Genomic DNA, 27,654 nt, shown 5'->3' with positions numbered 1-27,654 from the left:
GTTTCATTCCCAAAGACTACAGCAGGCAGAAGTCCTTGTGGAACAAGGTGGACCTAAACCTGACCCAGAGGAGCTGCCCTCTCCAAACTGCTTCAGGTGACAACAGGCTCAGGAAGCAAATTGTGGAGTTTTGGAAACACGCTTTTGTTACATGCTTCCTTGGAACCCCAAATTCCTCTTCTTTTAAAGGGAAAAAGAATAAATCACCAAGACTTGGTACTAGGAAATAAACCCTTTGAAAATTTAATTTGTTGGAAATAAATAACCCAGCCATTTCCAAGAATACATTTACTATCAGAATCAACTCATATTAGTTTCTATATAATTTCACTTAAGAAGCAAGATAAAGCATTCTGAATTTTCCTTTCGGTATTTTTTTCTTCTTTTAACATGCTTATTTATAAATTGTCAGCTTTCTTTTTTCTAATTCTGAAGAACTGATTTATTTTCAATTGCACTTTAGAGTCACATTAGTAGAAACCGATCTCTGGATCCTGGAAAATTAAATCTTAAGATTGACAATAAAAGGGAAAGCAAAACTACCCAACAGGGAAAGGTCATATCTCATGGCTGTAATTATGAAAACATGTTATAATCTGAAAAGTACTTATAAGATTATGAATTTTAATTCTAACATCGCTTCGTGTTAGAGTGATCTAACAAGGACTGCTTATTGGTTTTACATAAATCAGTTTACCACTGTTCAGTAGAAAGCATTTTCTGCTGTACACAACTAAAGGACTACTGCATATACCTACACTTACAGCCCTTTTCATGTGTTATATGCACTGTATTTGTGCACACCAAAAACCTGGACTGAAAGAGAGTTAAAACCATAAAGTTTTTTTTAAAATATATTTTTTTAATGAAAATTAATGAAAAATAGAATGCTATCTATTTCTTACATATATTTCCCCAACATAAACTAGTGTTGTAGTTAAAATTCATCATCCTAAAACTGCTTTCAGATGACAAAGTCATGGAACGCATACATCATTCTTCTGCCATTTCCTAACTTTGGACGTTTGCTGTTGCAAGCCAGTGCTCTTAACACAGCCCTCTTCCTTTGGTTTGAAAGCAGAATTGGAAAACAAAATTTGTTGTATACACCTAGCTGGCCACTATTTGAGTCCCCAGGCAGGTCCAGATCTTTAGATTATCTGTTCATGAGTTACTAAAGTAGCAGGGAGCAAGTCCCCGTCCTCCAGGTGCTCTAGCCACTACAGGTGGGTCAAAACCATTGAAAGCACACGAGAAATAAAGGAGCTGTGGGTTCAGCTCAAATCCTGCAGGATGCAATTCTCTTCTGAGGCTCTCATTGGCTCTGGTCACCCTATGCTGTTCTCATTCCCAGCCTGCAAGCCCTGCTCTTCTTACATCCTTGGCTGGCTCCTGATTCAACGCCTGCTCTGTCGGTGGCTCCTGTACGCTCACCCACCAGCCTCCTCGAGCACTTCCATTCTCCAGTAGTTATCTTCAGAGTTTGCTCTGTCGGAAGTCTACCTTAATGGGGACAATTATTAGAGACTGTCCATTACACATGGGATGAAAAAGAGGTAGAAATGTAAGGAGGAAAGTCTTCTCCCTTCCACTTTTCAAGGTAAAGTCCTGATTTTATGTTACTTTTTAATTGGTTTGTAACAGACATGCAATCATTGCATGTTTAGGAATCAGTATACTGGGCAGACCACAGGAGGAAGGGGACTGCAGGACTTTTAAAAATTTAATTTAAGGACATGATTTCACAGGGTTGAGGTAAACCAAAACCAGGATGACTGAAATTAATAGCCAAGCAAACTCTCAGCAGAGCACACAACTGGAACAGCCTCTCAGTCCTGTACATTTTAGTGACTTAAAAATCAAACAAACAAACAAACCCAAGCCCAGCAAAATGTCAACCTTTAAACCAAGACATCTGTTTAGAGGTATGTACATTGTACATAGGGACTAAAGGGAGGGAAGAAAAAACAAAAACAAAACAAAACAAAAACCCCAAAGACTATAACCTGCTGTTTCAAATGTTCTCATTTGTCCTAAAACCTCAGCCATAACAGTGGTTCAGTCTGGGGTCCTACTGTGACACCGCTTTCCTTTCTTCCCCATGGAGCACTCCTTCACATGCAGTAGAAGCAGCTATTTTCTCAAGCACTATTTGTTCTCGGTGTTATTTGGATAATATATGCATATTTTATGGTACTAACCTCACAATCAGTAAGTCTTATTATGAAGACTCCACAGAATTGATTTTAAAGTCATCCATGGCTTGCAGTAAATTCCAATTAGTCACTCTCTGAAAGTCATGTTATGCAAGTTTAATCCAGTCATATAATTCAGTCAACATCAGACAAATTATCTTTCTAAAAAGGCAAATCAATGCCTTTCCCATTTGTTGAGTAATAAACTAAAATTACTACAGGGAAAACAAAACAAAACAAAACAAAAACAAACAACAAAACCCACTGAAGATTAAAGCATCGGGTTAATCTCACAAGTCCTAAAATGCTCATGTTAGGCTTGCTCAGACATCCTGAACCCCATGTGCATTTCTAGCTTAATATAGCGTTTTGTTTCATGAGCACCTGGCTCCTCCCTCAAACACAGCTTCATGTTTCCTTCAGTCTCGGAAATGCACGTGCAGTACACTGCAGGTTTTTTGTTCTCATATGGCATTGTCATGCTGCAATGACTAAACATGCCTTCATTGTTTCAGGCTTTATATGTAATACAATCTCTTCCCTCTAAGGAATGCATCTTAATAACCAAATTAACCAGCAGTCATATTGCATGCATTTTTTGAAAATCAAAGATGATGGCCTATTGTATACATCTCAAGGAGCAACATATTTGAAAACCGAACCTGGTTTTCTATGCAGTTAGCCACTGTGTATTTTGCCATGCTGTTTCAGTGTACAGTTAACCTAGCCAAATGTATACGTTCAGAAAATCCTTCCTTGCCTGAGCCCTTTATGAGAATATTTTATGGGCTCAATATACAGTCTACAAAACCTAATCAGTCAGATTGTGAAACTGAGCCTGATTTCCTCAATACAGTCCTCGTTGGGGGAGGCCTGTTCCACGCTGCATAGATTGTTCCCTGTCATATCTTTTACAGAATTATTCCTGGGGGGAGGAGGGAAGCCCCAAAATTTCCCTTTTTATTTAAAATTGGAGACATTTAAAATTGCAACACAGCACTCAGCCCGATGGAGACCCTCGTTCAACGTGCATTCCCCTTTTCAGTTACCCACAGGTGAGTTTGTGTTTACGACAAAGTTGAATGATGGAAAACTACTGCTGAAAAATATCTATTTTTCATAACAAAATTCTCCAAATGGATGGGCTTCTAATTAAATCAGACTTTTTTTTCCCCCAATATGCTTACTGCAAAGCTAAGGAAATGGCTATTTTTTTAGATTTTAATGATTTTAAAAATTATGTTGGACGATAAAAGCAAACACTATTTCCACAGCAGGTAATGTTAAGAAGCATTTTTATATCTAGAATTATTTGAGAAGTTGAAAAAAACCACAACATTTTAATTAAGACCTTAAATAAATAAATTCATACAAATCTTTGGCTTGGTTTAAAGTAGGACAGTTTAAAAAAATATCTAAAGTTTAAATTAGGGGAACAAGTTTCCCAATGGATAAGCTGATATAAATTATCGCATAAAAAGTGAATTAGCTTGGTCCCGTATTGTGCAGCGCAGAGTGCGTCAGCATTATTTGCGAAGATTTTATGTTTGTACTGATGTCTTTCCAGACACACCCTGAAGACCTTGTCTTCATAACAAGCGAGCAAACTCCTAAACAAGCGGAGAGACCTCTGTGGAAGCCAGCAGAGCCACTTCTTTGCCGTAGCCTCAGTCCTACACCTGACCAGCCACTGCACCCCGATTCGGACCTGCGTCGGCCTGGTTACTCCTCACTGGTGTCCCAGCTGGCTGTGGATCTGCTTCCCACAGTTACTGATGTGGGCCTTCTGGCAACGATAAGTCGACACTGCGCACCAGCGAGAAGTGCTGCTGTGACCATTTATCTCTCAGTAACTGACAAGACAAAAACAACTAACGTTGTTCTGGATAGTGACACAAGCAAGGAACTTTTCAGTGGCAAACACAACACATTTCTTTTAAAGGGAAAATTATGTACCTACTTTGGTGTATAATCATGGATCTATCCATGGTAAAAATAATAAAACAACAACTCAGAGTACCTCCAGGAACAAGCTCAGCTCTTGTTCTGGTTCTGGAGGACATTGTTAACATCCTAAAACTTCACATTTAGCAAGGTCAGTAACCAGACCCAGTGTCCACTGAAGGAGGAGGGTTAAGACCTGGGATTTTCTTCATACTCAGTAGGTATAAATATCCCCAGGGCACTATGTTGAATATGTTCAAAATTAATGTCACTCAGCACTACCAGGGCACATGTGGACGCGTGCAAATGTGCACAGTCAGGGACATGGGTGCTGCAATGAATAACAATGCTAAGCTGGGCTTTGCAAGCACTAGCCACAACTTTAGGTATGTTGTAGAAATAGTAATATGACTCCTGACGGGTTGTGTTGCGGGTGAGATGGACTGACCAGTCCTCCCCTCTTCCCGGGGCTCCTGCTTTGCCTTGAACTAGCTGAAGCCCCAAAGCTCTTCCCTGAAAACACTGTCCCCACTGCCCTGACTGCATCTGCTAAAGTCATCAACTGCTGCAACTCTTCCTGTAAAGCCAGAGACCACCAGCCTGCTTGGAGGGCCGAGATAGACCTGCATGACAAAAGCACAGCAGCTACCATGCTATGGGACACTGAGGCAGGGCACGTCAATAAAACACCGTGACAAAAGCCCTCCAGAAAGCCAAGAAACAAGATCTTTTCATTCCTGACTCTTACCGAGGTGAGGAAGCAGGCTCCTCATGACAGTAAGCTCCTGCTGAGAAAGCCTCAGCAACCCTCTCCTTGCTCTGCCACAGCTCTTTGCCACCACCTCTTTTTTTTTTTTCCTCAGGAAAACAAGATGAATTAAAAGGGGACTGACCCCAGGCAAACTTGGTAAGCACAGAAGGGGAGCAAGGGCAGGTAGAGCCCAGAAGGTACCACCTCCCTGTCCCAGGAGGCTGGCAGCATCAGGGAGAGCACCTAAGACAGCTGCAAGAGCGAAGAGAGGAAGCATCAAGAAACAGAAGAATTTGTCTCCAGGAAATCCTACAGATGAAACCTCTCCTTTCCAGCTTTGCTTTCAATCCTTTCCATCTACCCTCCTGTCCTTCACAGATCTGGTTGTGGTCCATCCTATCCTGTCAGAAGCCTGGGCCAGGGAGGTGGTGAAGTGGATGAAGAATTAATGCAGCCGCCAGCATCGTGTGCCCCTCTCCAGGGGAAAGGCAGAAGCAGAGTGACTGCAAGGACTACTCGTGGGGTTTCAGCCTACCTTTACACGAACAGGCATTGCTAGATCAGGGCTAGAGCGCAGTACATCTTGCAGCTATGAGACCTGTAGGAAGAGGACTTGATGGAGCAAAGAGGTCGGCTTGTGGCTCCTTGCTGGCCTACAGGGAGCTGTGCCTTTGTGACCAAGATGTTTACTGCAGCGAGGCTTCACTCCAGCAAAAATCTCTTGACTTGTGGCACTTTTTATTGCAAAAAGAACTTCAAAGTCATTTACAAATGCTCCAAGACAATGTGCTCTATAGGAGTGATCATAGTCAAAATGTAATGCAAATTGGCAGCTGCATAAATGTTACTCTTATGGCAAATGCTTTTTGTTACTAATATACTACATTTAAGTATCATAAGGAAAAACAGGCTGTTAGACTAGTCTTCTGAAGCTACAGTTAGTTTATTTCTTATCTGACATAGCCTGTTGTAAGGTTTTCCTCAAACTGAGAGAGAGAGAAGGCACATAAGAGGCTTAATCAAACCCTTTGATGTGGGACCTTACCTGTCTCCTAGCAAGGGAATGTTGATGGTGGCTAAACTTTATGAAATAAATAATTTACTACACTTCCTTTATCATACCCATTTAAGAATCATATTGTTAAAAGTAGGTTTCAAAATAAATCTTTGTATCTTTTTATATCTGAAAATTGATACCTTTAGGAATAATCATGAAATCCACAAGGTCCTTCTATTATCATATTTATAGGGTTTTTAAATTTATTTCTCATGGAATAGGAGCCTTGGATACTGGTATGACATAGGCAAGCAGGATGGAAATTTCTTTTTGTCTGTAATATCTTCTTACCTGATGTGTAATATTCATTTCACATTAGTCTTCTCTGGCAGTCTAATGCCTCTAATATTAGTATTTTATTTTTTTTTAATTCTACACAGTAATGCAATTTGCAATAATTCAATATATGTTGTAATTAAAAACTGCAGCTCATTAATTTCTAAACCCTCTTTGTATTTCAGACCACACCTGTTCCTCTGGCACATCCTCTATTTTCAATTCATCCACTTCTTCCTGAATAAGCTATGTTGCTATGATACATGTGCTATCACACTTCCTTTCTTCAACATACTTCCACCAGACCATAATCATACTTATTTAGCAAAAATAAGACTGAAAGTGCAAAGCATCCTAATCTTTCTTTAATTAACACTTTATTCAGCTCCACGAATGAAAGGTGAAAACATCTTTTACTCTGAAAGAATAGCAGAGTTGTGACATTGAAAGGAAACATTCATGCAAAATTTACAATGCTAAAAACCTACTTATGGACAGCCTCACTGCAGAAAAATTACAAAACGTGGTAATCTTAAGTGCCAATTAGCACTTCTGGCAGACCCCTATCAACAATTTTCTAGGTGCATGTATGTCCATGGGCAGAGCTGCACCATTGCAGTGGGTCAGGGTCTACTTTCATTTTATGCGATGTAATTACGCAGAAGGAGAAAATGAGGAAGGCTGATCATCCTTCACATGAGTTTCTCATGTTGGCTCCCAGTTTCTTGCATAAATAACTATTTAAATCAGGACTGATTTGAAACCTGCAATGAATGAAACCAGAGAGAAATTGGTAGTGGAATTACACTCTGAAAAGTCTCAAAGTCAAATGATCGGTTTATTGCCACTCATAAAATCTTCGAATCCCTGGTTAGATTCTCAGAAAATAATTGGTTTACATCCTGTTGACCAGTGTTCCAATTTTCCCATTTCTCCTTTTCCACATATGGTTCATCTTTCCTATTTATTCCCTCTAAGTTTCCTAATTAACATTTTTAAATGCCTCTGTCGTGAAAATTTTCATGCAAGGGCAGGAAGCATCCTATTTCCTATAGGAAGTTATAGCTGTTAAAATTTCTTACTTGAGAGATACATTCAAAAAAACATTGTCTCAAATGGTCAAAATCATTTTGAATGTTTTACAGTGGGGCTGGCAATGCAACTCCCCATCATAAATTTGGGCTACACAGATTAGTTACCTTTTAGGGAAGAAGCAGAAATCAGCATGACACAGGTTATACAACTTCTGTTACAGAGGACAGACTTTGCTTTATTTTATTTTTTTATTCAGCAAGTCCAGCAGTTTTTTGCAACATAATTTTCAGCCGATCTCTATTTTCAGTTGAAATATACTGCTCCCAGGTCCCACTCAGTAAGTCAAAGATCTGACAGTTGGGATTTCAGAGGCATATGATCTTTGGACAGAAGCTCTTCTGAGTATAGGGCATGTTAAACTTTAAAAAACAACTAAGTTCGGGGTATATTTCAATTTCTTAAACTCAGTTATTGACAATAGATGAGGAAATCAAATTATTTACAATGGCAATGAAATATTTATCCAGTATAACTGCTTACTTCTTAGTCACATTTTTCATCTCACCTTAAGGGGCAATTTTTTCTTTATACTGCCACCCTCAAACTACCACTTTAAGTGGCACTGCTCAGAAGATTTCTAATGTTGTTTGTATTTTCAATGATAAGAACAGCCCAAGAGAAGGCCCACAAAAAGTTAGCCTGTAAGCTCCCAGCACTGCCAGCCTGCTGCACAGAGAGCCTGCCTTGCACACCAGCATATGATAAAAGTGACTGGCGGTTTCCAAGCACCAGGCTGCAGCTCTGCGACAAATGCTAGCAATGATTCGGAGGCTAGAGTGAATGAGAAGCTGTCACTTAAGAGACTGAACGCTTCAAACTCTGCGAAAGATAAAAACACATGATACTTTTCGTAATTTTTGTGCATTTGTATTAAGCACATTGTTAGTCTAATCATCAGCCAATTCACAGAAATGCCTGAATGCAAATGTAATTCACTATCATATTAACTTTGGTAAATGCTTCAAGACTTTTCCAGCAATGCAAAATCACCAGAAATCTTCAAGCAATAAGCTATTTGGTACATGAAATAAGGCCTAGAGCTTTTCAAATGTTTTACCATTACATGCAGAATAGAAATTGGGAATAGCCTTCCATATTTTCACAGTATTCATCTCCTCTTCTCTCATTTAGGAAGGGGGAAAAACTGCTTGCCTTTAAGCAGCACTACTAATCTAATTCATAAATTGGAAGCCATAAGAAAATGTACTTATTCAGATAGTTTAATAAGGTTTAATACAAGACATTATACTTTGCAATACTAGCTGTAATATTCCTTAGGCAAACTATTTCAACTGCTTTAGCTCTATACAAATGCAATAAAAATCCCCACATAAAACAAGATAGTCTAAGTGCATTATAATATGGTCTGTTAGAAACACACCATCCTGTAGTTATCTTTGAAGTTGTAAGGATGTTGGAGGAATACTAGTGCTAAGATGACAAAGTACAGAGCAACAAGAGTCAGATTTTTCAACTTGATGGTTCTCCTGTTGCATAAACATTAGGACTGTAGTAATGGCGAATGCCAGAAGCAACACTGTTTCTAACTGCTGATGCCATGCACAAAAAAATGTTAAATATGGAAAAGTTTAATGTTCTAAAAGTTAATGATCTAAGGAAGACTTTGCAAGACTGTCAAGAGTTGATGTCTTCACTGATGACTAGTGCGACAGGTTTGAAGCAGTAAGAGCAGTTTTTTGAGCTTAGCAACAAAACTGAATTTGAACAAAGAAGAGCAGAAAAGAAAAACATTCAGCTAGAGGCTAAAACTAAGCATGAGGAATTTTATCTGAAAGCATCTTTTTTCTTGTGAAAGACTGGAAGTAAAGAAAGAAGGGTTGGAACAGATCAACTTCTGCAGCATTAACCACAAGACAAAGGACTGCTCTTTTTTTCTTTCATAGTCCAATGCTTCCAAATACTTCTAACTACTTCTCTTTTTGCTACCACCTCTAAAACACGCACTTCACTCTTCAGCAGTCTTATGGATTTGGTAACCACTTATGAATGGGCAATTATTAGTGAAGCAGATGTGCCTGCCTATCATGGAACTGACTATCCAACTGAGCGTGGAATGACACCAGACCTCCACGGCTCCTCGTCCTTTCAATCTTTGTACAGAAGTCATCTGATATGTATATGTACTTGTGAACACATGAACACTGACCAATGCAAAATATTTTCCCCCTGTCATCTAAATAATAACAATAAAAAAACAACAAATAAACCACATCCCCAAACAGCAACCCTAATTGAATAGGGATGGAGGTAAGTGGAGAAAATTCCTGGTAATCAGACCCTCAGCACGGAGTCATGCAGGGTACACAGAACTGCAGAGGGTATAAAACACAAGACATCTTGGATATTAATTCACAGCAAAAGGTGCTACTAACACCACTTCCTGCAGCCCCAGTGCCGCCTTGGGAGTCTCATATTCAATGAGTGACCAGATCTGACCCTGCCTAGTTTATAAGATTAGACACAATCGTAGCCCAAGGTGATTATCACCAGCTATACAGTGTCACATTATAAAGTCTCAGTGAGGTAAGAAACTTGTAAATAACAAAATTATCCTTTTATAGGTCTCTTAATTCAACAGTCCAGTCTGTTTCCTGTAGAAGTGACTAGTAATAGAAAATAATTAGGAGATGCCAGATGGGAGGAGGAGTTTAAAAAAAAGACCCAAAACTCACACAGCTATGGAAACAGAACAACAAACGGCAGAGCTGCCAGCTAACAACCAACCCACTGCAGTCCCTCACCGCCCGGGAGGCTTGTGGCATAAGTAATAAATAGCAATCATGTGCCTGCTCTGAGAAAGATCCACCAGCTCCTTTCTGTGACCACTAGAAAAAAAAGTTGTGAGGACACATAAAAAGTCAAGGGAAACATTTTTTATTTTTTATTTAAAAAAAGGCCTTAATTTATGAGGGGTTTCCCTGCTATACATCTAGGCAGTCTTTTTGGAAATCACAAGTATAAGGCCCACAGTGATGGGACGCAGCCCTACTCCTGTTAGGGCTGAAGCCATGAGCTCTACCTCGCTCATCAGGAATTGAGCTGGACCTCTCTATTTCCATGCCCCATACCCTAAGGTCCACCAGAAAACCTCTCCCCCCTTGAAGAAAGCCCAGACAAAGCCATCCTCTCCGGCTCTTCACGAGCTGAGGGAGGTTCCTCCCTCTGCTTGGCTATGCCAATGAAAAAGGAAGGAAATTTCTGTCAGCAAACAAAAGAGAAGCTAAGGCTAGATGCTAGTTTTTAGAAGGCATTAAAAATGTAACCAGATCCAAACCATCAAACATCAGTGACCCCGGAAAGAACCGCATTTTACTGATGAGGGCTTCACACAGACTTACCTCTCACAACACTGAGAAACGCAGAAAAAGAACAGCACCTTATTCTTCGCTAATGGCTTCACTTTATCAGTAACAACACAGCCAGTATTCTTCAGGCTTAATTGCACAGAATCATACTGCTTTACAGCCTTTTTAACAATTTTGTTCAGTATTAATTTTACAAAGGCTTGAACAGGCATGGGACATGCACCGAGTGCCATTACTCCCCACGCCTTTGCTGAGGGTCTGGTCTGTGAGCCTGGGGGACTGGCCCCCTGATTTCACATGGCAGACGGCCACCTCGCTGTAAGTAAGCACTGGACTTGACAAAGACTCCACCTCTGTGTATAAATCTCACGTGCCAGACCATGAAAAGCCACACTTAAGTGACAAAGTGAAAGGTAATGTGGAAAGTCTTCTCAGCAGGCAGTCAAGTGATTTCCACCTATGAAACAAGGCTGAAGTGGGATGCTGATCCTCAGCTGTGTGAACCCACAAAATGGTAGCAAACATCTCTGCAGCACAGTAACATGACAGGAGATGTGCTGTGTGCATTTGAAACACAACCTGACCCAAACCACTCTTCACTTTCTGAAATTTGTGCAGCCGTATTTATTTTTAACTTCATAATACTAGACCAGCAGTATGCAGTCGGCTACCAACACAGGCATATGACTTTCACTCCACAGTAATCCCCCGCATTATTGTGTGGGCATTAAATTAATGTTCTTTGGAGGCACAGGCCCACACAGAGCCAGCCAGGCAGGTGAGGTCCTGTGAGGTTAACTGGAATCAGCTGGGATGCCTTTTGTAATGCACAGGGACTAATAGGGCACAGCTGAACACTGACTGTAGTGGAAAGGAGAGAAAAAGAAAGGGTTTGCCCTGGAAAACCAGGAGAGCCAGGGAGCCATGTTCAGCACTGGAGCTGAGCCACAGGTCCAGCTAAAAACCCTTGCAATCCCAAGGTTTACCCTCTGCAATCACGAGGCACTGAAAAGAGAAAACCTAGATATTGGACCTGGGGATTCAATTAGCAAAGTTTATGCTTCATTTGGAAGCTCTGAATCTTAAAACAAGATCAGTTTATATAATCTTTTTAGTATATCAATTTTACTGCAACACTGAACATAAATAAGGCCCTAGGTTACTTTCAGCGACCGTGAGAGTAAAAAGCACTCTGCAGTTTGTAGAAAATAATCCTCTTTGTGCTGATGTTTGCACACTGGACAGCGCATGCAATTAGCTTGCCTTTCTCAGGTCTTAATAAACATATAGTTAAGATAAAAACGAATGTGCTTACGAAAAGATACCATAAGCACTTGCAGTCTAATTTTGAGCTGCATGTGCCATGTATAATGGTGTATGTAACACAGCAGTAGGTCCGTACTGCCAGAAATGCCAATGCACAGAAGAGAAGACACGGAAGACTGAGGCAACCTCTGCAGAGTACAATGTTGCCGACATGCTGCAGCAGCCACCTAAAAAGCAGACTCGTCCTTCATTCTGTTAACTTCCTTGGTATTGACAAAATTGTCTGTGCTTTGAAATGCCTGCTGAAAGATGGTCTAAGCCCAGAAGAAATAAATAGAAGTTTTTGCCTTCCACAGAGTTATGTTTTATTTATAAATTACATTAAACTTACAGAGTGATTGTCATGGACACCCGCGCAGGGACTGGGAAGGAACATTTGTGAGAAAAGAGTTGACAATCTCCTCAAGTTAACCCCTGGGAGTCTTCAGTGCTCAGCCTCATGTGTCTTTAAATGTACTTCAAAGTAAACATTTATAAGCAGTACGTTTAACAGCATTATTGCTTTGTCACTATCCTTGTTCTAGATACGGCTTGTCTAGAGTTTTACACCTTACACACCCATCTTTTCTGAAATAAATAAGTTCATTTGATTAAGTGGAAATATTTCAAACAGCCTCCAGAATCAAGATTTATTCACTCCCAAAGCACACTTTCCTCTCTGACCATTAAGACCCTGTCTTCTTTCCAGTCCTTACTGCTCCGCATGTTGGCATTACTGGGTGCCAAATCACATTCGAAGCTGTCTTCCTCCACCACAGACCTTGCTAAGGGGGATTACGACAACAGATTACTCTAACTTTCTTGGCTACATTTTCTGATATCCTTTCCCTGAAGATAAAACAAGTCTTGGCGAACGAAGATTTTGAGCAGATCTCACTAACATATTTCACTGAGAACAAGAATAGAAAAGTATTAGTGTCCTTAATTAAAGTATCAGTATCACCTCAAGGTCGGGCAGTGAGACCGGTCCCTCTGGGAACAACGATAACTGTGACCCTTGATTTTCTGTGTGGAAGCTGGTATGAATCCATTAGAAATGTACACAGAAATTGCAATTAACTTTGTGCTCTGGATTATCTTTGGAGGCAGGCTTAAAAGCATGTTTCCTACTAAAATGACACAGATTTACATTTCCAAATCTCCTTGAACAGTTGCAGACAATCAGCCTTCATTACCACGGAGGAAAAATGGTATCACCACTCAGACCATTAAAAATAGAACAAAAGGGTGCTTTTGTTGGATGACTGCTGCACGAACCTCTTCTCAGTTCTTTCCATCTTTGGGAATTGAACTGAATGTAGTACAGTCTAGAAGGGGGTTTTAATTGATTTGCTGTTACTACAGTTTCTTGAAGAAATAGCACTTGTCACCAGTGTAAACAAGAATAAACGTGATTCAGTTGCTATCCTAACATTAACCTCAGCATTTCATTCTGAAAGACAGGACAGATCATAACTGATCATTTTGTTTTCTTATAACAGATGTTAAATCTTGGATAAATCACTCATACACCTTCTTACATTAATATCTCAAAAGCATGTCAAAATCAAAAAAAAAATAATTTCATGTTTTGCAGGGCTTTCATGAAGGGCTTTGACATATATATCTAGATATTTATTAATTTTTGAGAGCTACCGTTTTTATAAGGTATTTAATTGAATCAAGTCATCTCCTCCAAGGCCATAATTACCTTTGAGAGAGGAAAACGTTCAGAGATCCATCAGTATTCAAGGCACAGGAGGAATAGTAAATCTTTGATAGTGGGTATTATTTCCACCTCCACATTAGGCCATACAGACTGAATCCACATGGGAAGCTCTCTCTCAAACGAATCTCAGGCCTCTCTCTTAACACACAGACCACGATGGCTGCACAATTGAGTTCTGAACAATCTGCAGACTGTTTTGGGAACCAGCATTACCTTTTTAGCACAGCAGCTAAAATATCTATTCAGGGCATTGGAGCATGACAAGCTCTCTCCTGTTTTCAATCTTTACTCCTCCAGTTATCTCTGACTATTTAATTCTTTCATAGCTTAGAGAAATCATAAATCATTAAGCAGTAATTTTTATTTTATTTTTAATATATACTCATACAAGGTAAGCAGTCAAAATCCTTCTCATAACCAGTGAAGCTCATGCTGGATAGTGGATTATATTCTCATGTTTTTCCTATTAAAAACTGCATCTTAAATCACACCACAATATGGTCTTTTGCAGGACTAAGTACTTAGGAGTATTGTGACTTGTGTCCTACAGCCCTTATCTAAAAATTGTGTAATTTTTGTCTTTTCATCTTTCGCGGTCTATAATCCTTCCCCTTTACTAAGGCTCTTTTTTAATGTATTGCATATGACAAGTCACCCAACATACAATAAATTCTTCTACTATGGATTAATAGCTGAAATGTAGTATTAGTGCATGCCAGGAGGCATCCAACATACTTTAGTGGCATTCCCTGCCCCATACCAAATTCAAGGCTAGGAGAAGTGCCCTTTAATATTTCATCCTCAAGCTGGAGGTGTGTTCTCTGGCTGCCCAATTTCCTCTACTTGATTTTATGTCAGGAAGTGAAATTACATTCCCACCAGCTGTTCCCCAGTCAGCGCCTGTGTGTCTCTCCTTTCCTTCTTCTGAAGGATTTATCTTTTATACACCACTCACACAGGACTGGGGAACAATCACAAAGCTTGGATTTGAATCTGAACATCCATTCCTGCAAATCTGGGAATGTATTTTGGCACTGGGTGACCAATGCCCAAGACCCAGACTTTTTCCTCTGTTTACAGAGGAGGAACGCACAGTGAAAAATTAGGGAAAATCTCCCTGACTACTGTATAAAACTGATAAAGACGCATTAATTGACAAATACTGTACCTTGCAGAAATGTTCTTTCTCATCATCCCTGAGCTAACGTTGTAGCACACAGGTTTTTCTATTTGGATGACGGGACAAGGGTGTTTTTTTTCCTTGTTGGATTTTGGACAATTTTCTTTGTATTCTTTGTTAGACTTGTCAACATTGATTCAGTGATATTCACTTCATATGGGACAACAGGAATTATTCTTCCATCCCTCTAACCATAGACAAAGAAAAAATACTTGATCTATTTATCAATGTCCTACAAGAAAGCTTTCTTACACCTTGGTTACATTATTCAAATGACTGTTCATAATAAGGTAAGTAGTGTGTGATTATAAATTGAAGTTTTCATGTAAATATCAATAAGAAGCAGCAGCCTACACAAGAAGGGTATAATGACCTTCCAAGCAACTTAGTAGAGGATATATGCCTTTTTCTTATGTTATCTATAATTTTATCAACAAACAGTTTATAATCCCGCAAAGAGATCTGGTATTCTGTTTAACTGCATCCTTGCTGCTAGCCTGTTACCTTTTTATAGTAGGGAGGCTTTTAAAAAAGTCAAGACAACTATTTCCTGCCATACAGTATCAGACTTTTGCTTTAAATGCAAATTATGTCATACAAATATCCACCTCATGATTTTAGTGTTTTTTATCAAATTAACTGAGACTGGAAAAGTCCCACTAGCTGTGATTCAGTCACAGGGCTTGCAGCCCACTAGCTTGCCACAGTCACATTTCGCCCCTCCAAACCCGAAGCAGCTCTCCCAGCTTGTCGAGGGGGCAGCTTTGGTGGGTGTGCAAGTAGCCAAGCCCCCTGCAGAGTGACAGGAGCGCTTGGGAGAGCCCTCCGAGGTCTCCTCTCCCCACCACTCCTATGGTGCGTCCTCCATGAGCCATCCGGCAAAGCCATCACCACATTTTCCCCCCTCCCCACTTCCTACGCCATACAGAGGAGGGAGGAAGGATTTGGCAAGCCTTAGCTGGACCCTGGGGCTCATTTGAAGTGCTGAGGTTGCTGCCAAGACCAGGTTCTAGTCACGGGATTTGCTGTGTGAGGTGACACTCAGGACTCTCTGTGTCATCATCCAGAAAAGGTGCTGAGAGGTGTAAAGGCTGCAAAGATGTGACCTCTGCACCACCCCACAGCAAAAGGGCCACACCGTGCCTTCCCTGTGTAGCCAAGGGTAGCAATCTCAGCTGGTGATGACTTTAAATTAAATTGAAATCTCCACATTTAACTGCACTGTGATGTCTGTGTGCCCCACTGTGTCCACATCAATACGGTTCCAAGATAAATACAGTGAAAAGATTCAAAAGCTGGGCTTCAGGCCAGTAAACACCACTGCAGTTTAACTATGTTGCAGATGAGGCAACTTGAATTGCTTATAACTTCCAAACAGTGTGGGATGTTGCAATTACACAGCTAATCTCTGTAAAGAGTTTTCATCTACAATTTCAGCCCGTTAGATATACTTAATAGTTCTTGAGCTATTTAATGAAACATGCTTCAAAACTATTTGTATACTTTGTTGACATATCATACTTTGACATAACACCATGTATTCTACAGAAAAAAACACAATATCCTTCAGTAATAATAATCAAAATCCCTTTACTACGAAAACTTATTCATTAGTCTAAAAAATGTGACAGAACAGTCGTGTCGTCACTTGAAAGCTACCAAATGCAGCAAGAGTTAATTCTACCAAACAAACCCGAAGTGGTGACTTACAGAACTCTGACAGAAGAGTTTTACCCAGGTTTTGCATTGCAATGAACCCTCCCTGATAACAAGCAAAGAAATCCTTTTGAAACAGCATGCTGCAAGTCAGTGGCTGCCAGGATCTGTCACACCTCTACCACTAGTACTTAACAGGCAACAAATTGAATATTTCATGTGGTCAGCTAGCACCAATGTGCCTGCCAATATTTCTTTTGTTGCATGGTCTGATCACAGGAGGACAAACAGTGAAGATTCGTACTTTAAGCTAGTTGGGTGCTTCATCTCTCAGCCAATTCAGTCAGGTCTGGTGCTCCAGAATCTGCTGGAGAAGGATTTGAAGGACCAAAGCTATGACCTTCCCCTCTCTGTGGGCTCCGTAGGCAGCTTAGTTTCTTTATGATGGTCACATATGTTGGGAATTGTTAGTGAGACCCTGCCTTCCCCTCAAGACAAACAGAGATCACAGACATATTTCTGACTGGAAAAACAAACAAATGATCCAAACTGAGGTTAGTATTTCTTGTAAGCGATATAAGCATATTAGATACTCCTATCATCACTGTGACGTTAGTGAGGTAGGGGAGCATATCAGAGTACTATACATGCATTCACATGTAAGCCTATGTAAGAGTGCACTTTAAAAAGACTTTCACATGCTAGCTTTTCAATAAACAAAGTAATTAGTTTAACATTACAGAATTTACATTGTTTTCTTTAAGCTTAGTCTCTATCACATGAATAAATGTTCAGGCAGCTGTTTTGTCTGCCTGATACTTTCCCAACCTCCTTCAATATTCCTGTTGTCACTGGTTCTAAGATTTCTTTGCTGTTCGTTTTTCTCTTTTAATCCAGGATGCAGTCAGTTCTCAGCTGATAACGCAACTCTCTGAAGAGAGCAATCCTTCTTCATAAGTCTGGCTGAGGCCAAAAATAGCTCTGTCAGCTTCTGACAGGCTGAACTTAGCCAAGTGAAATGTTTTAACATTTTATCATCTTAATGAACAGGCTTATTTATAATGTGGACAACTTTACTGTCATTGTATGCAGACTTCTGAAGAGATTATGGAATGCATTTTGTTTGGGGAATAGAGAATATATTAGTATTATTTTTTTGACCAACAGGCACTTGTTTTAGACACTGTAAACAATTTTAAGACAAAATAGCCTATTTGACATAAAGGAGTGACTTAATGGCAACATCTGTAATTGTGAAAAAAAATGAAGAAAGGAACCTTACAATGATAAATAACGAATCTCTGAATGAGAAATTTGCAATATGCACAAGTACCATTAAAAAAAAAAAACTACAACAATTTAAAATATTACTGTTAATGCAATACTGGAAATAATTATGTAGACTAAGTATCTGCAGATACTTTTAGGATGTGGGGGGAGGGGATAAAATTACAAAATAAAAAATCTATCAGAAAAAAAAAGAGCGTGGGTTAACAATTGCTTACCCTCTTTTCTGCTACCTCATCCTCTCCTGTAGACTCTTTGCCATCATGTGCATCTCTCAGGGTTGGCATATGTTTTTTGTGTGCTGGCTCTCTGTTTAAAGTTGTATATCCTATGTGTTCATAAATTGGATTTATTGTCATCTTGGCAATGTATTCTGCTGCCTTGGTTTCAATATAAAGAGTAATCAATCCATCTGTCACCAGGTCATGGATGGACTCAAAACGTTTCTCCCCAACAAAGTGCTTTCCATCGTAGTAGAGTCTGAAGTTTCTGGTTTGACTTCCAAATCTGCCTCAATGAAATGGGAAAGTATTTTTTTAAAGAACAGTAAGCAAGAATAAGAAAGAGTAATCAAGCCTTTGCAAACAATTAAAAAAAAACCAAAAAAACAACTTTATCGCTTAAAGCTGCGACTATGCCCTGTGTTCAGTCCAGACGCGACTGAAAAACCTCAACTACTACTTAGCACAGATAGGAAGGAGAGATTAACAGCTACAGACAGATAGCCAAATCAGTGACTGTCCCAGAAGGAGCTGTTTGTTCTTGCATTCTTTTGGCCTCTCCATTATCCTGTGGAAAAACTGAAAATTACTTAACACTCTTTATGGCTTTTTTTAGTACTTTACTACTGCATCGCTGTAGTCAATTTGCCTGGCTCTGATATGAAGAGTACTCATAACAGAGTCCTCTATTACAGCTGATCAATACGGAGTTTTGATGCAGTCTCAGACCTCTGCACCCCTGCTTTCTTGCAGGAAGAGGCCATTCAGCGCTCAGCTCAGCTTCGGTGCCAACAATTACACTGAAGCAGAACTGCTGCCAGCAGTGGAGCAGCACAGGACAAAATGGCACAAGGGCAAGCATTCTTTATTCCTGGCTGAAGGCCAAGGACTAACTCTTCAAGCTTTGTACAAAAGTCCTTCTGTGTTATGGTTGTTAAGTCTTGAGCTTCAAGCAAATCTTTGTAACATACGGGACATGTAACGCATAAGCTATCTGATGCTAGCAACTCTGCAGCCTGGGTGGAACAAGATTTTGATAGTCTTCAGGCAACCATAAGCAAGAACACCAATGCTACCTGACCATTAGCACCTTTTCAAAACCTACTTTGAACCTGTAACGTTTTGCTGCCTGAAAGCAATCTCAACTTGTGAGAACACACCAGTGCTTGCACTCAGCAATAACCAACACGTTTCCTGCAGAGAAGATGAAGGCAAAGAGCTGCCTTCACAGCTCGCTTCTGGGTCACTCCTTGGTCAGACAGCAGCAAGGGTGGCTGCTCAAGGCATCGGGCCACTTTGTGAGGTCAGATCAGCCAAATGCATATTAAAAACTGAATTTGAAAGGATGAATTATTTTTATTTCACAATCAAAAGCTTCATAGGAGATGTTAAGGAATAAAATCAGCACTGGTGCTTTGCTGAAGTGATTTCTTTTCAATGGGGCACTGCCCAATAGCAGAAGGCATATTATTAGACCTTGCCTCAGGTGAAATACATGCATTCTCCCTGCAAATATGTGCGAAATAATTTGTCTTGGGATGTATATTTTTCCTCTATGTTTTTCGAAATGCCAAACCAAACCATCCCCCCTACCAATAACCTGACAGCGACTGTAATTTTGGGAGCTGCTATTTTTAAAGAAAACTTAAATGTGAAGCAACACACTCCTGGAGGGCTCTCAGGAATCCACATCCGGCTCACTAACAAAAGAGGACACAATGTGTAGAAACTGAAGGGGCATTTTTTTTGGAAACGAATTGGTACTTGTATTCACATTTTTACACCACACAAATTAGAAGTTCACTGAATCAAACTGAAAAGCAAGAAATTACAAAACAACAGGAAAAAGAAGCATTTTTACCCGATGCTAATTTGATCACAAGTTGCAACCCAGAGTGAACACAAGTCATTGAGGAAGTAGAAAGGTAGTGCGCTAACCTGCAGCCTAAGTGGTAGGAACTCCTACCTACCCCTCCTGCTGTAAGTTAGGACAAGTAAGTGAGGGACTAGGCTATACTAGATATACTAGAGTGGTATGGCAACATAATAGATACAGCAACATAAATACTTTACTGTACAAAGTGGCAAAAACTAGTCAACTTAGTATGCGGCAAACGAGTTTTCACCATGAGCCATATTTCTTGCATGTCCTCCACTGTCAGTAAAGTCAATATGAGCTAAGAGTGCTCAGTACCTCACAGTGCCAAAGTGAGCAACCTTCACTGCATCCTGCTAAAGTCAGTGGGAACAATGCACACGGAGAACATACAATGTTAAAATTCCACAAGAAAAACAGAGTGGCTCTGAAGGTGAAAAATAATATATCTAAATGATAATATGCAATAGACTGATTTTTATTAGGAGATGCATCAGGTGAATTGCTGTTCTAATCAGTAACATATGCTCTGACAGTACTTACAGCAGTTTTATAGAAGCAGAAGGTCACTTATTATTCTTAGCTTTCTCTAAGAGAAAGTATTACACTAATCTTATCAAGGGAAGATAAGGCACAGAACAGCTCCTCAGGGCCTATCACTACACACGTTGTCTTGATTTCAATAACATCCTTCCAGAGTCTAAAACAAAGTTCTGAACAACAAGACGGCCAAACGCAGAGAACCACCAAAAGTTTTAAAGGATTTATCCTCTTCTCATCAGGGTCAGTAGGTGGTCCTACCCCAGCAGGTTTTACGTTGTACATCTATTCAGACTGCTGCCCGTAAAGCAGGACAGATATTACAAGGAATAGGATTCCCAAAAGAACATCATCTTTATCCCACACTCCCAACCCCACATTTCAACAAATATCTCATAGAAAACATCCCACAGTTTTAATTCTTTAACAGCACTCCATGCCTAAACTCATCTTGTAAACCTCAGACTGAATCTTCTTCCTACACGGATCTAGGGAGCTGAACATCAATTTCCTTCTGTACACATAGCCTTCTGAAGGCCACATTCCATGTTCTCAGTTTAAAATACATTAAGATCATTTAACAATTAGTGCTTAAAGAAAAGTATTTAAACAAACAAATTACTCTAGATCAGTGCCATAATCACTTGGAAAAGGTGCTGCAAGGGGTGAAAATTGAATGGTTTGCCTTTATCTGTTTTTCCATTTGTTCCAGATCGAACCGTTTTCTCTCTATTCATTCCTTGTTGGATATGTTCCGGGGAAATGTATTGTTCTTCAAATTGAGTGGTATTAGCAACAAGCAAGAAAAACTCACACAAATCAATGCACCAACAATCTCTTACAAAGATTGTACCATCAATACCATGTCCAATAATCCTCCATTTTATTTCTTTCAAACTCATTTAAATTTCTGGCCACACAATGATAATATTTTGATCAAATTACAATATAAACGCAAACATACACATCCATTTGCAAATAATCGATTCAAATTTAATCTTCAGTCCCTTCAGTCTTATTTAATATTATGGTTTAATTTTTTCCATTAGCAAGAATACTTCCTTATGTTTACCTTCTATAACGTTACTGCAGCCTAGCTAATTATACATCACCGTGGAAACTAAGTAGAGCCAAGATTTGATATTTCAACTTCCTGATAGCCTCTTCCTAAAGGCAAACATTAGTACCAGCTGTTTTTTGTTTAAGAAATGGAAAACGGGGCACAGATAATGTATGTTCTCTTTTGGTTTAAAAAGGGGAACATTAGATGTTTTTCCAAGAAAAAGAGATAGACCTCTGACACATCGAACAGTCTCATTGTGTCTATTGTCCATTTGTTTGCAAGCAGCAGGGCTACTGATAAAAGACTCTTCTTATTCCAAGTTGTCTGAAAAGCAATCACTCTGTCTAGTCCCCTTGGTTGCCAGTGGGGCAGAGTGGATAACAACGTGGGAAAACGGATTAAATGGTAGAGCAAATGTGGGTAGTAATAAAGGACTGAGGAGCTGAATTAGGTATCATAGCATGAGAAGGACGGGCTTCAGACTCTGCCACCTACTCTGTATGCAGCATTCATTGATCAAACAAAAGGAAGAAGTGAAGGACTGAGAGCCCATCCGCACTTTCTTACCATTTAAGAAGATGGATTTTACAGTCCAAATAAAGACTCATACAGTAGCTATTCACCTCTTCCTTCCTTCACAGGCTATTTTATGATCAGAAAAGTATCTAGCCACAACCTAAAGACAAAGGCATTATTTAAAATGCAAAGCTGCTGTGAGACCACAAAGTTAACACCCCACAGGGCTACTGATATCCTCATAAGCTGTGAGCATCTTCATACTTTGAGCTGGGAAATCTTAAGTTCTGTACATGTGCCTGAAGGTCACTTGGACTTCATCTTCCCTTGGAGAAAAAGTGTCTTAACACACTTCGGGGCCAGAAGGTAGAAATCTTGCTTAAAATTAGGTGTCAGAATTTCAGCTATAACTTCTGAAAACTCTCACCAAATACTTAAGACTAGAGTCTTGACACTCCATAAAAAGCTACAGAAATGTAAGCAATGTTGCAACCAGGAATGTCTCCTGATCTTGCTGTGTTCACGCAAAAGAAAACAAACGATCCCACAGATTCTCTCCTCTTTTGGCCATTTTCCGTGTCAAAGAAGTACAAGTATTGCACGCTGCCAAAACCTACACATTTAACCCAGAAGGTCTCTGACTCCTGAGAGAAGCTTACTTTTGGTTTTATTTATTAATGATTTCTTATTAATTGGCAATATTTCTGAGGACGGCCAGAGGACGGTGGGACTTGCCATCTTCCCAGGGTACCTGCCTGAGGAACGGCACTTGCTCCAAAACCTGAAAGTCAGCAGTAGCTTGCAAGAACACGAGATGTGTAAATGAAACCAAATACGTTAATTCTTAAAAGTAAAGGCGCATTTTATAAAAAGTGGACACAAAAAATCCCCATTGTCTGATAAAACTGGGAAAAGTGGCAGAGTACTGTGGCCAGAGAGAATTTTCCTGTGCCATTTGGAAGTGCAGTATTTACTGACTGACTTAAGTATGGCTTGATGAATATTAATTAGGTGTAAAGTTATCCCTAAAACCTCATCAGACCCATGGGCTGGGTGAATGTATGATAATTAAGTTTAACCTGGAAAAAAAATGTGGCATCCTTCAGAAAAAAAAAATAAATCTCAGATTTGGAACTGAAACGTGGCAACCCCATGCCAATGTAGACAAAACCTCCAACTCACTTGATCAGGTAAAAAAAATAAATCTGAGCTGGTGCTGCATCATTGACAGTAGCCTCCCAGCAGCCTCTCTCAACTGAGACTGAAGGCTGTTTCACTGCATCATTTCCCAGACTTCCTCATCCAAAAGGGAAACAATATTGTGCAAGGAGGATGCTGCAAATAGCAGGCAGGGAGGACCGGAGCAATGGCACCTTTGTGTAGATGATGCGCAGTGTCAGGGACACCACAAGTGAGAGACAACTGCTGTAGGGCATCAGCTGCTGAAAACAATGAAGGCTGGAAAGACTATCAGCCCTTGGTACTGTAGTGGTGTGCTTTGTAAATAAATCTAAGAAAATTAAGAGAGAAAAAAAAATTGTCTCAATGTCTTATCTTTAACAGCTGATTTTAACCATCTCAAATTGTGAACAAAAGTCAGCTGATCAATAAATATGCAGTAAGACCACTTAACACTTTGGATCACACAATGTTTCTGATGAGTGATAGATCACTTGAAAATAACATCCGGTTTTGAAATGAAGCTCCTGTACGATACATTCTTAGTACTGTGCTTGCATGCCCTATTCCATTTAAACTCGTTAAGAAGTCCCTGGGATTGCTGTGATGATTGGATCAGAATCAATACCAATATTTTGGGTAATGTTTACTGCTTTCTCTACCTGATAAAACCTTGGAGCTTCCTGGGAAAAGAATGATTGTGGTTAATGATTAAGACACGTTTAAGCCTCTCTCTATATATATATACATGGGAAAGCAGTAAGAGCCTAATATTTTCTCTTTAAAAGAAAGTATTACTTTAGAAACCTGTTGGCATGCGTGAAATAAACACCTTCTGGAAACGTTACTAGTGGGAATGTTAGTAACTTTCACAGCTTCACATTAAGCAGATAGTTTTGTTCCTTTAACACTAATTTTGAAAAATGTTATCTATGAGTTAATTCTACAGCATGACTCCATGCTACTGAGATCTTTTGTATTCCTTTAAAGCAGAACTGGGTTTTAATTTTTCTAAGCTAAGCTATCAACTCTCACCAGTGTCTGCTCAGTAAATTCTAACTGTGCATGCAAATTTTACATATCCCAAGTATAACATTCTTACTGTAGGTTATACCCAATTTTTTTTTTTTTCTGGTAAATTTAGAAGTAGAACAACGTCGGGTCTGGAATGGAAATTTCACTACAATCATTACAACTGAGAGAGAACTGCCACAACATAATGCTCAAACACGATCATTTTGGTTTCATTTACAACACTTTTTCCAATGAGGCTTAAGTTACTTATGAGCCCCTTAATTCTTTTTGCTTGTATAGATGCTCTCATACTAAAAGTAACTTGCTTTTAATTGATCTTGATAAGACAGTATTAATATTTTTATTCGATATATTAAGAAAACTTGAGTACAAGACATCAAGTGAAAACCCAAAGAAATGTTGTTATCATTAAATAGCTTTTCAAGTGCAATTAACTTACCAATACTTATGCCATTCTGTTACCCTCCATTATCTGCTAGGATGAAAAAAAGACTACACTTTTCTGGAGAGGGGAGTGGAGAAACATCGCTTTGTTATTGTTCCTACATTGTTTTTGTCTCTAAATATAAACTTTATAGGATATTATTCAAGAACTCAAAGTTTATATTTAAAAAAAGGGGAGGAGGGGATTATTTTTAAGTTTCCTTTAGATTAAAAATAACTACAGGAAGATTTCTTTTCCAGAGAGATTTTGTCAAACCTGATTTGTCTTAAACCACTGTTGATCCCAACCTTCAAAGCAGGCTTACTCAACCTACTTAAAGCTATTACACTATTTGCTACTTACTTAAAACCTGTTTTCTCAGTGTGTTCTACCTCTGATCTTCTGGTAATCACTCACCTTTTTTTAACTACAGTGAGATTCACCAACTGCTTTCTAAACTGATTTTTCCTCAAAGCTACATTCCTTAACGATGAACAGGCATAAATATACAAAATGAAAAATTCACCAACATTTCTAAAAGGCAAAAAAGGTGAAGCTTTCTTATTGTCACGTGTAACAATGCAACCTATAAAACAATGTTTGTGTGTATGACAATACAAAAGATTCACCAACCTATCAAATTATTAACTGTACAGTCACTGAAACACAACTAAAAAAGCCGTAGGTGACTCACTGGCAGCAACAAGTACAATTACTCCTAGGCTCAAAATCTCCCCTGAAGCTCTTTTGACACCTACGGCAACATCTGATCGCTCACAAGGCAAAAATCCTTTGTGGAGAAGACTTGTGAAGACTGGATTATACAGAAAATAAAAGGTGTTTAAGTCCTAAAATAGAATTTTTTCATCTACAGATTTCAGTGCCTGCTGCCTCCATTCTCCCACAAAGAAATGGAGTGGTTAAATGAATTGACCACAGTGACAGGTGGGTCACCAACATCACAGCGCAGCCTCCCTGGTTCCCACACGTGCAGTAAAGTGCTGTTAGACGTGCCCAACCCGTGGTGCACACGTACAACCACTGGTACAACCACTAGTACATCCAGGCAGCAAAGAGACTTTGTTCAGAGCCAGGAACCAGTTCTCTGATTTGTTAGGGCACGACAGTGCACAGAGAGAGTCAGCATATGGGGCACTGACTGCATATTATGATGTGTAACGTGACATCTGCATGCAGTACGCTGCATATACTACAAAGAATTTAGGATATTACATGCTTGACAGTTGTTCAAAGGAGTATAAATTGTCCTGCATAGTAGCTGTTAAAAAATAAAATGCTTTATTCTGGGAAATCTTTTCAAATAAAGTTTCATTTTAATATACCAGACTAAAATCTGTAAACTTTTTATGGGAATGCGTTCAATGCTGTGTTATTTTCAAAACAGCGTTGTGTTGCTAATGAATAAAAATTAACTGTTCTACATGGGCAACTCCCCTTAATGTCTCTTGACCATGACTACATAAATAAATGATAGAAGAATAGTTTAATTACTATATTGCAGCATTTCCCCATCTATAAGGATTTAGTTCTCCTAGGGTGATGCCTGATCTGCCATTAAAATGCTTTGTGAATTAACAGTGGGAGAGAACAGATGATAAAAACTCATTGTAAAATAATATTCCCACTAAAATTATGTATCATACCATGGATTTTTCATTTTAATAGGACTCAGTGAAACAGAATAACTTTAAAGATTCCATCCAGCTGCTACCCTACCTTTTTGAAAATGTACATAATACATACAAAAAAATACATGTGCACACACACCTAGTGTGTGTGTTTAGGTATTGCCCGAAATACCAGAAATTTCTGGGCCACTAATAGATCAGACGAACAACTTTTCTATTTTTATATTCTGGTTTTCTAGAATATAATTTCATCCTTGGCACAAGTGCAGCCGTAAGTGGGGCAAAACTCAATTTATTACTGAAACTGTTAGACTCCATTTACTCAAGTTATAAATGAAAAAAAAAAAGCTTGATGCTCTTCCTAGCACCTATGAAAACAGGACGAACTACACTAAACTCAGCAAAGTTACATCAAAGTATAAAAGAGGGAAAAGGAAGAGGAAAAGTGGGACAGATAATGTTTATTGCTGTCAGTTCTTTTGGTGTTTGAATAATTCATAAATGTTTTGATGAAAACAATTATGAGATTAAACAACAATATGAGGCTATTGTGTATTATTTTGAAAACCTATTTCTAAAGCATCCATAGTATCTACAGCTGGAGGACTTTTTATGTTTACTGATGAGGCACAGGAAAAAAGTTGTTTCTCAAAGCACAAAGGTTTATAAATATGTATATCAAAAGCATACAAAAGAAGAAGCCAACCAAAGGACTAACTTGAAGATAGGCTTCTATCACTTTCTAAGAGCAGTAGAGCAGAAAGGCACTCCAGTAGAACCTGTGGATGACAGAAAAGAAATGCATCCTTTTGAAAGGGAAGGAATGGGGGAAAGGAGGATCGAACAGTGTATGCTATGGACATATATACACAATTTGATTTTCAACTGACCGCATTATAATTTGACATTTTTGCTTCAAGTCTGATAGCACCTAGAAGCTTCAGCCTGGGCAGACCCTAAGAATAGCACAGTACAATACAGGTTCTTGCTCAGGAGCTCTGACTGAGGGTGGCCTCAGAGATGGGGCACAACTTTCCAGTTCTTTGTCTAGGCTATTTTTAAGAGATCCTAGGCTGATGTACTGAACAAACATGTGAGACAACACAGGAAAGAAAATACTTTTCCCAATGGAGAAGGAAGTAAAGCATGGAGAACAAAAAAGCTTTGAGCTAGATCATATGTGAAGCCAAGAAGTGAACCCAGATCTGAGCTCCATGACGGTGCCTCACCACAAACCCAAATACCTTTGCTGTACACCAGGTTACAATAGATCTTCGTGGCTCAGCAGAAGCTACAGTCAGAGGTGAAGGACATGGCATAAAATGAACATGAGTTACATGCAATGAATGC

The 27,654-nt window shown here is 39.3% G+C and overlaps 1 protein-coding gene across 1 annotated transcript in view; it reads right to left on the bottom strand.

The window, feature by feature from the left end:
* Window positions 1-27,654, bottom strand: part of CHN1 (chimerin 1) — a 96,468-nt gene that overhangs the window by 30,690 nt on the left and 38,124 nt on the right. The window contains exon 6 of the mRNA XM_035567427.1: window positions 18,020-18,308. Within this exon, the coding sequence (XP_035423320.1) occupies window positions 18,020-18,308 (289 nt within the window). The remainder of the gene's footprint in view (window positions 1-18,019; window positions 18,309-27,654) is intronic.

Source organism: Cygnus atratus, chromosome 6 (assembly GCF_013377495.2).
Source record: "Cygnus atratus isolate AKBS03 ecotype Queensland, Australia chromosome 6, CAtr_DNAZoo_HiC_assembly, whole genome shotgun sequence".
Lineage (NCBI taxonomy): Eukaryota > Metazoa > Chordata > Aves > Anseriformes > Anatidae > Cygnus > Cygnus atratus.
Note: the sequence above shows the minus strand (reverse complement) of the source record. Positions and strands in the feature narration are given on the sequence as shown.